Source organism: Pieris rapae, chromosome 1 (assembly GCF_905147795.1).
Source record: "Pieris rapae chromosome 1, ilPieRapa1.1, whole genome shotgun sequence".
NCBI classification, from domain to species: domain Eukaryota; kingdom Metazoa; phylum Arthropoda; class Insecta; order Lepidoptera; family Pieridae; genus Pieris; species Pieris rapae.
In genome coordinates, this window is record NC_059509.1 from 10,145,133 (window position 1) to 10,157,886 (window position 12,754).

The 12,754-nt window shown below is 32.4% G+C and overlaps 1 protein-coding gene across 2 annotated transcripts in view; it reads right to left on the reverse strand.

Moving 5' to 3' along the window:
- The window catches only part of LOC110991981 (serine/threonine-protein phosphatase 2A 56 kDa regulatory subunit gamma isoform), a 29,213-nt gene extending 16,607 nt beyond the window's left edge, over positions 1–12,606 (reverse strand). Inside the window, exons 1-2 of one of the 2 annotated variants that reach the window (XM_022257594.2) lie at positions 12,419–12,606; positions 1,123–1,303 (exon numbers count right to left, since the gene is read on the reverse strand). In XM_022257594.2, the coding sequence (XP_022113286.1) occupies positions 1,123–1,303; positions 12,419–12,466 (229 nt within the window). In that variant the 5' untranslated portion in view covers positions 12,467–12,606. Of the gene's footprint in view, positions 1–1,122; positions 1,304–7,935; positions 8,582–12,418 lie in introns of those variants that run through there. The other variant, XM_022257593.2, reaches the window with a different exon arrangement.
- Positions 12,607–12,754: the final 148 nt, after the last annotated feature.

Consider the following 12,754-nt stretch of genomic DNA (forward strand, 5'->3'; position numbering starts at 1 on the left):
GGATTAAATTAAGCTACGTCTGGGTTAAGGTCATATGGACGAGTTAAAGTTAATGTACATTGAAAGCGCTCTAAGGCAGAGGAAACGGAAGTCGACACAAAGAGGAGGATGCCGAGCGAAAAGCCGGAACGCATGCCACTTTACAAAACGATGCTAGACTATTGGAAATTCTGCAGTACCTTGTACCTACTTGTGGCTTGTTTTGAGTTGAATAGAAGGTACAAACGCAATGTCTGATGTTAGTACATTCTAGAGTAAAATATAGTCGAGATGTACCACAAAAAAAATCACAAGCTGAGGCAAAACAAGGGCGGATCCAGCTTTGGCGTAAAAGTAATAGCAAAGTATATTTTTGTTTTCTAATGGTTTATGTGAAGATACAACTACATACATATATAATTTTATCGTACGTAGATAGACATAGATTATCTTAAGGATAGAATTTAGATAGCATTCTAGTGATTTATTCTTAAATTGGCTTTGCTGTGTTTATACTCAGCTTCTCTTTAATTTATTTAAATTATAAGTGATATTAATTGATTATATATCAGTCTTTAAATTTTATACGGTACGAGGAATCCGTGTTTCTCATTTACGCCAAGACGTCTGTACATATTCGGAAGATCTGGAATAGTCAGAACCGTTCAAACTTAGCGCTATAGAACTACCGTATGTAAATTTAACTTTTTACGTATTCGACGATTAAGTTTCGACTCTGAAGTCTATCCCTAATGCGACTCCATGGACTGCATAATATGAACAAGCGAACAAAGTTACGAGTAGCTCATTAAATATTTTTTTCACGCCTTCTAAATATCATTCTCACTCCATTTAGTGTCTTTGCGTTAATTTCACTTAACTTTTTTATAGAACTACTGCCGCCGCCCATGGACACTGAAGTAAATGGAACGCTCTTTTCTTGAAGGAATATAATTTATTCCGATTCGGAAATACCTCTACTGGTAAGTGGTGACACAAAAATGTGGTCCGCGGCAGAGTATCAAAATGTTGCAAAGGCGTCGAGGTAAAACGGATGGAATGTTCTTATCTGTGACGTTACTAGATACCTATAAATTAGTTATAAAATAAATCATAAATAAAAGAAATACGGTGATGCGTTACCTCTAATAGAAGGTAACTTCACTAATTCCTGTTCCTTATTATTTTGAACGTTGAATCTACTGGAGCCATGTCGTTTGGGCTGGCCATTCCAACCTGGAGGAATTGGACCATCAGCCGCGCGTGGGACTATGGTGGCTGGAGGTGGTGGGCGGTTCGCGAGTGATTGCTTCTCTGGGTGACTCTGAAAAGATAGGAAACATTAACAGAGAGTTTACTAGGTTTAATAAAAAAAATATAATGCATCTCAATTGTGTCGCGATATTTCAGAATTGGTTATACAAATTTTATGGTTGATAGGCATGAATAACACAATTCACAAACAACTTGTCAAGCAAAAAACAAATTTAAATAACAAATTTAACTCGGTGATGTCGGGTCGGGTAGGCTATGACGAACATACCTGGACCAAATACAGGGAAAGTTACACCAGTGGAAAGTTCCCATGACCGACGAGCATGTATGAGTGAATATCATGAAAGCGAATGAAGCGAGACAGGTATGTGAGGACCGTAGTTAGCGAATATCCGCGGCCACTGCCTTCCTCTTAGAGAAGGACGCGTGAATATATATGTACAATGTACATAAATAATAATAAAAAATATATAAATAAAATTATTTGCGATTTTAATGGATTAAACAGTATAGGCTGATAGGTTTTAAAGAAAGCATTGTAAAGTGCCTATCTCGAACCAAATCCGCAGTTTTGCTGGTAATTTTATTTCTGTTTATCAAAAATTTCTGATATTTTATTTCATCTTGTATATATTTTAATCGTATTTTATATTTTATTTTTTGTAACATTTACCTAAATTGTCATGCGTTTTAGATAAATGAGTTTGTAATTTAGTACTATGGATAATGTGGTAAACTTAAATAAATATAAATATTCTATGAGGTTTAGTTTCTGGTTAATCTGTTAATAAAATATAAATCGAATCCAAGGATATTTAATGTTAAGGACGTAGCGTCCACAGAAAAAACGGTTGCTCTAAAGTATAAGATGATTATCAAAATGTTGTAAAATAAATTCTTAGTAATAAGAATTAAAGAAATTACAAACAATATTTGGTCTCTTGTTTGGTATATCTATTATCAGAAGCCTTGTTTGGGCTTTAGCGTTTTACACGTTTCTATTTATAACATGTATGTTAATAGAACCAAAAATAAAGAAATATTTTGTAAACTGATTACAATACGATAATAAAGATATACCTAATTAATAAAAAAATGTAAACGAATTTTGTGTCATTGTATAGATTATTAAACGATTATCTAAAACATTTTAAACATTACATCTAGAAAACATCAAAGGCCTATGTTTTACTATAATGTATTTTTCTGCTTAAACTGTATAAAAATGACATTTTACAGAACTAAAAGGATCTATTATTATTTCTATAAGCCGTTGGCGTCCCGAGCAATTTATCAGTAAAGCAAACCTAATCATATCTGGGAGCGATGCCAAGAGAAATATATATGTAGGTCATCTTATGCACGTGGTTAGCTCTCAATGTCAATGATAACCACATAGATCATATGGTAGTAGAAAACAAAAGAAACGCGAGATTAATGAACCATCTTTTACTTTATTAGTTTTAAAATATAGTACATATTACAAAAACATAAAAATAATATCAACTATAATTGCAAATTTGTATTGTTTTACACTTAAACTACGTGTTGTAATTTAAAAAAAATTGCAGTCGCTAAAAAAATATAGCCATTTGTTGACTAAGATGGCGGTCGAAATTAATAAATTTTATACAACTATGCATTTAGCATTATGTACTACTAAACTTATAATCAAAAGTAGAACGTTGTACCTGATAGTTATTTAAATAGCGAACCCTCTAATGACAATGTCTTCATCTATCTGCTCTAGTTTACTTCTTTTTAAACGCTTAACTGTTAATAAACTGTGCCAATGATATAAATATGATGGCGTCTATAGATTTCAGAAAAGCAATCAACGTTAGGATTCTCCGTAATAATAAATATTTCAACAACTAACATTTTTTAAATAAATTTAGACACATGTATAGTGCAGCAAACTAATCATTATTTTACCTCAACGTTTAGTAAGGACCGTCACCACTAAGAATAAAAATTTCAAATGAAATGTAATGGGAAATGCAAAAATCATAAATGTAGAACATTTAAGTAAGTAACATTGTTATTGGGTACTTCAATCATTACTTGCTATTCCTTTATGATCGAAATGGAATAAATTTATGTCTATTTTTAGAAAGACATCAATAATTCTTTGCGTCCGCCACAGCGCTGCCACGCTGCCATTCTTGAATGTCACATGTTTTCTTATTCAGCTTGTCTTTTAGCGACAAGAACAAAGAAACAACATCTATTATTAATCGAACTAGATTATATTTAAAATCGATATTATGCATGTATTTCTTTTCGAAAAAATGTATTTTTCTACGAACAATTATTTGCGTAAACATTATAATTAATATTAATGTGATGATATAGTGATAATTATACCAAGACAAATTTGCACGCTATGTGTGGCAGAATAGGGGAAATTTTGATTGTACCATCATTACATTTTTGTACCATATTTTTGCAAAAAAATATATTATTACTAATAAAACGGTTACATAAATATTGTGATATGTTCTGACTTCTTTGCAAAAACAACCGTTACAAACTCAATTGAAAGTTAATGAGAAATATAATGAAGACCTTTAATTATTTTCATCTTAGTAAAATTCTCGGTAAAATTTATTTGAGTATAAATCTATATTTAGATTAATTTATTGATGTTCATAAGGTAAACTTTTTAACTACAACCCACACAATTGTTGGTTGTACACACCACATATAGTCACGTTTCATTTTCCAATATTTTATTATTAATTATGTAAATGTCTATAGGAATATAAACGATAAGCATACTATGACCGTATATATTATGTCTTTCATTCTTATTCTTCATTATTGTGTATCATGGTTCAGACTTCAGAGGAAATGTTCGAATTAATACCTACAGCTAAACGTCGAGGCAGAATACTAAATTGTGAAGTTTTGTGATACAAAACTCCACAATTTAGTATTCCGGCATCACCTCGAAGTCCGTCATCCCACTACTGAGTGTTTTAACTCAGTCACGCACCACCAGGAACTATGTGGAACCAGCATCAGCTGAAGCATTTCCGAACCAATTCGACTTTCTTCTTTCTTACGGTTCTTACAAGAAGAGAGTGTTCCAGTCCTTAAAAGACGGTATCACCTTACATATAAAAAAAACGATGGCATTCAATTTAATTTATGGGTGTATAGATTATTGATTTATTAACATCATGGTTTTTGCTGATGTGAATTTACTAAACATTTGTTGCGATAAAAGCACTTTATTGTCCTTTCATTATCGTATGGACAACATACAACATTTATTTGAGATACTTCTGCGGTCAAAATGCAAGGTTGTATTGTGACCACAATGATTACGTAAGAATAATTAAACTGAATAAATGGTAATTAACAAAGGCGTTAAACATGTTTTTCTGCATCGATAAGATTTCCTATACATCCAGACATAGAACGCTGTCTGCTGTCTTTAAAAAATATCAAGAACACACACAAAATTGACTCCATGGTTTGTAGCCAACAAATTTGTCTACATTACATGATTTAATCTCAGAGAAAAGCTCTATACGAGTTTGTCGGAGTAAAAACCTCAAACATATGGTTTATATCTGAACAAATCATAAAGCCGATAAACAAATCGACTCTCTCTCTCTCTTCGCAGTTTTCAAGGTGTTCTCACAAATCAAGTTAAAATTACGTTTGAAACATTATCAGGTTCCAATTGGTAAAATCTTGCCTTATAGAGAAATATTGCATCTACATTTCAAGAATAAACAGCTGACATTCATCACCAATACTTAAGGACTCGTTCAGTCGCGAAGTCGACACATAAAACTGTAAATTTCATAAATTAAATAATATTTGTATAGAAAATCTTATTGACGAGAAGTTATATTTATTATACATGTACTTGGAGACAAAGGTGTATGTGTGTTGTGGTTTAATTTTCTCCAGTGGAATCTCAAAACCAGGCTAGCGCCGGTATGTTGTCACTTTAATATATTGTCATTGGCGAATCGTAGAGAATTAATTGATAATAAAAGATATTATAAATTATTTATGTTATGATTGATCAGGTTGAAATTGCATCAACCATTTGCCTAAATAAAATTTCGTGTTCTCTAGATACCCTAGGCATCCCATCATCTCATTTGTTTCTCGTTTCAGAAGACCGCATTTGGCCAAAATCGTTATCCAGATCTAGTACTAACCGAGTAGGTCTAGATATAGTTGCTCCCAATTTGAAATCAATTTTCCTTTTCCATAGTGTTTTATAGTTTAATTTTTATGTCTTGGTGTTTGCCAATAAGTGCGTAGCACAATTAATTTTATTTTTCTTGTACCAATGTATGATTATGTCGATTGGTAAGCTTAATAAGCAAAACCCATCGTTCCTTTATCCAAAATTATAATAAGTGATGATCAGTTATTGTACAGAACTACTACTTGTTAAACGGTTCAGTGATCAACGATTACGCGGGGATTAAATGTTACTATACCGAAGCTGTGAGCAGGTTTAAATGCAATTCGAGGTCTTGGCTTCAATTCCCAGCAATTTCCATTTATTAAACACTTGTGAAACGTATAAAAAATATAATTTTCTGACCAAACAAAATTCGATAATGTTTTAGGTTTATTAATCTAATAAAACGCTCTGGCGGTGCTTACGTCATATCTTTTGGGCCCAGTCATCATTTTCATGTTATTTAAAAATGTTACGATCACTTTAAATAGATTTCGTTGGCAATCAAATTGCACGAGGGTTTAATGAAAGTATATCCATATATTAAAATAAACGGGTTGTGATGAAATTTTTGCTTTACAGTATTTTAAAGCGTAGCGAAGAAGTTTAAAGGTTTTATTCGTTCTCCCTGTGTCGTCTGGTTTAAGTGAAAGTTATTTTACATGTTTCCGTTTATAAAAAGTGAAATTTAGTATTTTTTCGGACGTTTCAAAGAAATGTAACGTTATTTTTATGTAAACAATTTTTATCTGCATCAGCTTGACAAAAATGTATTTATTTAATTTTTTCCCGAGGTAAAGTTAAGATTGGGAAGTTCCGTCTTATAATTAGGTTTTTGAAATTATAGGGCCTTCTAGTAATAGAATAATGTTTGAAATTGATGAACTTATTACACATAAGCTCAAGATAGAGTCACAAATATATAGCAACATAGCTTTCCAATACGATTTCGTATCCAGTAACGGTAAAGCGTTCTTCTAAATATTCCTTTAATATGTTAATTTGTATGGCGTTGAGTTCATGAATAATTTTCGCCTTATGTTGTTTTGTTCATAAATTCTAGTACTAAGGAAATACAGGTATTTTAATTCTTTAAAAGCATCATGGGTGTCACCTGAGTAGTGAGAACTGAGAATGTTATAAGAACTGTACCTACGACACGAATCATGGGGACGACGTAAAACAAAACCAAAGTAAACCAGATAAGTGCACTTTTATATTACCTACTCCGTTTTAAAAGACACTAAGATTTATTGGAGATAAAATCGTGTAACAGTTATTGTATTTTTAAATATACGTACGTTATATTTATGTCCTTTAATTATTCAGTCCTATTACACTACACACAACCAAAGTACTAAACTGTGTCTCCATCACAATTTGTTCATCACAGTCAAGACTATAATTGTTGTATATAAATATTAGTCATTTTTTGTTTGTAGTTAAAATGAAGAACTGATAACGCATATTTTTTTACAAAATAACGGAATTGATTACCCAGACTTAGACAAAGTGCTGTCTGTCCTTGTAGCAATACAGCTGAAGAGACGGTGTTACATGCCCTGACGGACTGTCCAACGACTGTACATACTACTGGTATATCACTGAACAAGATATAGGAATAAAACTAACATAGACAAACTTAAAGGAAATAATTACATATTTACAATAGGTTACGAGTCATTTTTCAGAAATTTGCAATAAATGTTATACGAAAAGTTGTTAAAATAAATAAAAAGTTGTTAAATACGTAGCTTATTTAAGATAGATAGAAAATTTAAAAAAAAATACGTATAATGGTGCATCATAATTAAACCGCGAGTGATCATAAAGGACTGCAGGTATGTCCATCACTGAAACCGGTGACCTAAAAACTAAAGTTTGCAAAACATCCTATAAAACTCACACTTTGCGGACAATTTGGGTCAGTGCAACTGAAAGGAATTTCATGAAAAATATCACAAAATAGTTACAAAGCCCACATGATTACAACGAAGGAATACTTTTCTGACGCATACAACGAAATTAGCTCAGACTTGCAAATAATATAAAAATCGCTCGCTATTATCTTGTATATTATGAACAAATTAAACACTGGTATATTTTCCATAGACTACCTAGTATTGTAAAAAAATCTACAACTATGGAGTTCAGTTTTTCATGCTTATTACAGCATGTATGGAGGGACTGGGTTAGAATTCCAGTAAAAATACGAGGTCCGATGGAATTTAGAACAGCAAGTACACTACGGGCTAAACCGATGAGTGATTTATAGTTATTACGTGTTTATAATTGTATACATAGAAAGCTCTTAGATTAAAAATTGATATAACCTCAATTCGTTTATGCTTTTAAATAACCACATATTAGTATTTATTTCAACGGAAGCACAAATCTTAGTGATATTAAAAAATCATCATGACTTATGAAGATGCAGAGTTAATGTCGTGTACCGTACAACTCACCATAACCAGCGGTCGATCAACGGAGCGACGCGCTTGGAACATTGTCGACAAGGAATTCCTTGTAATATTAGCTGAAGCTGCGGAGGCCAGCATTTTAATCACAGGTTATAACCACAAATATCAAACACTTGTCCACAAAACACTTCACACGCGTAAAAGCAACGCAACTGTCATATATAATTAAACCCATTCCCAAATAAAATTATCCGGTACATGATAAGACACAGATAGTGCGACCAACATCACAACTCTCTCCACACAAAATACAAATCACATAAATAGAAACTTAGAAAGTAAACAAAATGCGCGTTTGACGTTCACATCACAGCGAACGAATCTGGCAAACTCAATGTAATCCAAGAAAATCAATCTTAAACGTAATAGCGACACTATTCCTTCTTAAAAACTAAAACATAAAACGCACGCTGACATCATTACCTCAAACGTTATGCTAAAATTATAATGCAGTGTTAAATCATGTCGGGCATGTTTATCGTCAACAGTATAACAATTGTGTTTGACACTGGCTTAAGCTTATACAAATGCCTTGATACCGATAAACAAAAAACATAAGAATGCGACGCAATTTTCTAGATTGTTAATGATAAGACTGATGACACAGGGATTGAGATTGAAGAACGAAACTGAGCATGAACTACGACCCTGTTGAGTCACAATTAGCGCTAATTTTCGTTGCTGAATCTTGCATAGAATCAAAATTTCGCTTCGGTTAAAGCTTTAAAGAGCTGAAAATGCGGCTGCCCCAAACAACATTTGGCACCCGAGACTGCCGACGTATAATGTTTAAATAACAAGATCATTGATTCTCGTATGCGTGGTAATGTAAGCAATAACGCGTTATCAGCATACAATTTAGTTCGTGTCATATAAACAGGTATGTGAAATTGATTTCAGCTCTACGCTTGCGTGTAGAAAATCGCAAAATAACACCAAGGTTGATACTTGAAACCGAATGCGGATTACTTTAAGTACACACAAACTGTTATTGGAAATGGAAATCAGAATTTGGAATGCTGCTACTGTAAATAACGAAACATGGAAAAAAATATTACTCGAACCGTGCTTACTCGTAGAACTCTTTTGTTTTTAAATAAAATATACTTATTTAAAAACTCTAGTTAAGTAATAAGCGGAAGTTCTAATAGAAACGCATTTTCTGATAAAATTCCAGAATTACGAACGTTTATATGTATACATAGAAGATATTAGCTGTTTTTGGCGAATGTTTGGGACGGGCTGGCAAGAGTATATTGGATGATTACGTCTAAAAACAACACTCGCTATAGCATACAACATCTACGTTTGAAAATGAATGTCTTTAGTTGTGTAAACACTGGCGTTTATTTTTAAACAGCGTATGAAATATGTATAGAAGCTAATTACCCGGAGCCAAAATATACAAGGGTAAGAGTGCTCTCAAAGTAAAGACAGACCTAGATTCCTAAATGAGGTTGAGACGATATCACGGCTATAAATATAAAGTCAGGTAGGCCGGGGTAGGCCATGAGAACCTTGTTAATAAATATATTAAGAGTACCAAAGAATCAACTGTCTTACAGCACACTAGGACGATGGAAAATCTAGAATTTTGTTTATACGTGTATTACGTACATGGGGCATACGGGCTGGAAGTTCACCCGATTTTAAGTGATATCGCCACCCATCAACACTCATACCAGAAGGCCAAAAGGCACGCAAGTGTATTGCCGCCCTATTGGTGTAGAACGACGGAGAAGTATATCGATGCGATACGGGTGGAATTTCGTATTCTGCCCCGACGGCCGATGATGAAACTCAGTTAAAGGTATTAATTCAAACCACTGCTCTGAACACTCTCTATGGTAAATGAGGTAAAATGTGAAGAGGGACCCCCTATCATTACGCAACGCTAAGGTATCAAGCCGCTCGGAAAATGACTGGTTGTCATAGATTCGAATCTCTCTTTGTTGAATATTGTACTTTGTATTTGTATTTGAATTGGAAGAAACTGGTACTGGGGAGCTCGCGCTCACAGGTGGGTAACCCCACGCCATGTGACGCCAAATTTACGCTTAAGAGTGTTGAGTGTGGCTTGCAGTGGAATACTGTCTCGCCTTGCTCAGCTCACCAAGCTTCTTAGAGGATAGTTAATTAATAAATTTTATAATAAATATATTATAATCATATTTTCAATAATATAATAATCATATTTTATAATTTAATAAACTATAAAATATGATAGCTATATAATATAATCTTGGAAATGTCATATATCATGAAACATCTTATTGTATAGGTAAAATATACAGCTGTTTATTTAAGAATTTACATATGGCGGAAACGAGATAAACCACAAGATAAAATAATTTGAACTAAGAGACAAAATATTTTTGAATTCCCGGCCGATAACGTTTTAAAACTGTAACGGTACATCCAATAATAAACACTTATTGTAATGTAAAATTGTTACAATGCAAATATACAAATTTAAATGTTTAATATAGAAACAAAAAACCACTAGACTAATTCTTTGTCCGAGGTAGCTGCCAGCTCTTCCGTCTCCAGTGATATCGACTAACCTTTTTGATATTTCCCTATAAGCTTTATAGCGCTAGGACCCCACGGACCAAGGGTGTCGACACCAAATGGGACAATGGGGAGCCTAGACCCCTGTATTTGCAGGCTTTAGCATTTTTATCCGCACCAGGTCTGTTGTTGGTTCCATGAGAATAATTATAATAATTAATCTCTCAATCTGTATAGGCAAGTAGGTGATGGGACTACAACGCACGGCGGAGTGTTAAACGGTAAAAAAAATCCGGGGCGAGAACGAGTTTCAAATTACCAATTACTTTGAGTGACGCTGAAACCACTAGGCCAAGAGTTAATTTTCCCGAAGTCGTCCCACTTGACTATGATTACAGCTTGGACTATTTCTATGTATAAATTGTTCCAACTCTGAATATAAATGTTAGTTAAAAGTTTAAAAAAAACACGTTTAGTTGCGCTACAGGTTTCTCAAGTAACTTGTAGTTTCAAATACAAACTAAATATATAGAATACTAAAAATTATTATATATATATTATACTAAATATATTAATTTTTATTATAATATGTACAACAAAACAGCGCAAAGTACCCGCATCCTTGACACAAGATTTGCTCCAATTAGTTCGCGAATTTAAATTTATTAATCATTTAAGATGCTGATTTTCAGCAAGGTGAACATGAGAATACTATATGTATAGATTTGCTCCATAAAACATGTTTTGTGTTATGCGGATCGGTCTTGAGTATTAAGGAAACTTAAATCAGTGAAAACATATTATATTTTTAATACAACTATTTATCTTCGTATTTTGCCACACTTTTTCACATTACCTCTGTAGATCATTAATAATATAACTATAACAATGATTGCAATACTTGAGAAAGAAAGAACTTCAACACTCATATATTATTTACAAAGTACCTACAAAAATTGACTCAATATTGAAAAATTAATACAAATTGAATTGAAAAACCTTAATATTTAAAACAAAACTAGTTTCTGAGAGGGCACTACACTGACATTGCTGAAGAATATAAACTATTTCAAAATAGTGTAAGGTGCAAAATTCATGAATGTAATATAATAAACATCACATGTTTAGACTTTAATATGGTATGTCTGAATTGTTTCACAAATCGGGTTGTTTTGAAAAATTGTCCCTTATTTAATTGAAAATCCTGTTATTGATTCAATTACAGTAAAAAATAATTCAATCTCATACTTATTCTTAAAAGAACATAATAACTGTTATTAATACATAACATCAAAACCTAAAAAAAGAAACAATTTTTATTGCTACGCTAAAATTTTTTATTAAAAATATTAAGAATATAAATAATATATCTTGCTATTTTCTATCCAAATATTTGCCAAATCTAACGCTCTGGGTGTGATTCTAACATGATTCTAGTGTGAAATTGCTATATCTGAGAGAGTTCTACTATTGTCAAAGAATATTACTTCATGTTTTTGTACAACTAAATTTGTATTTTATATTGTTTAAGGTTAAAAAAAGAAATATAGGAATAAGAAACAATTGATATTAAGATAAAGGGAGTGGAGATTATCATAGCTATTGATCAGATAAGCAGTATTATTTCTTATTTGTGACATAAATACAATTTGTTAATAATTAAGCTATACAATATTATAGGTATGCGTTAATGTTTATGTTTAGGTCGTAATGCGCATGAATTCATGGCGCAAATTGATCCTTATTTTATGAATGAACTCAAATTACATCACAAGTCACAACCTACTTGTATTGGCCTAAAAAGTTTGTAACCCGGCTTAGTTTAAAATAATTTATTTAAATATAATAGAAACGCTAAAGATATAACGTAAAATTATTAAGGAAAATAGTTGAAACTGAAGCCACTGAATATTTTCCGTGAATTAAATTTATAAACAATATCAAACATACGGCATACCTCTGTGTCGCTTTCGCCGTTTTTGTTATTTTCTGTTTTGGTCTTCATTGTTTTTATCACTTCTAACAACACTAAACAATGAATTTCACTGCACAAATTTTATGTTTAATTCAACAGAAAGTAAACGTTTATCGAAATTCCAATTTTATATCCATCAATCAGCATTTGAGAACATCTACCTCTATGGTTTATGCCATCAATGTACGTCACAGTAATATTAGTCTATACTCTATTGTCGCACAATCGAACCAGAGACTAAAAACATTTTAATACAGATAACACAAATATTTAGTCAAGAAGTTACAAAGAAACATCCTAGGGTTGCCAGTCGCGTCT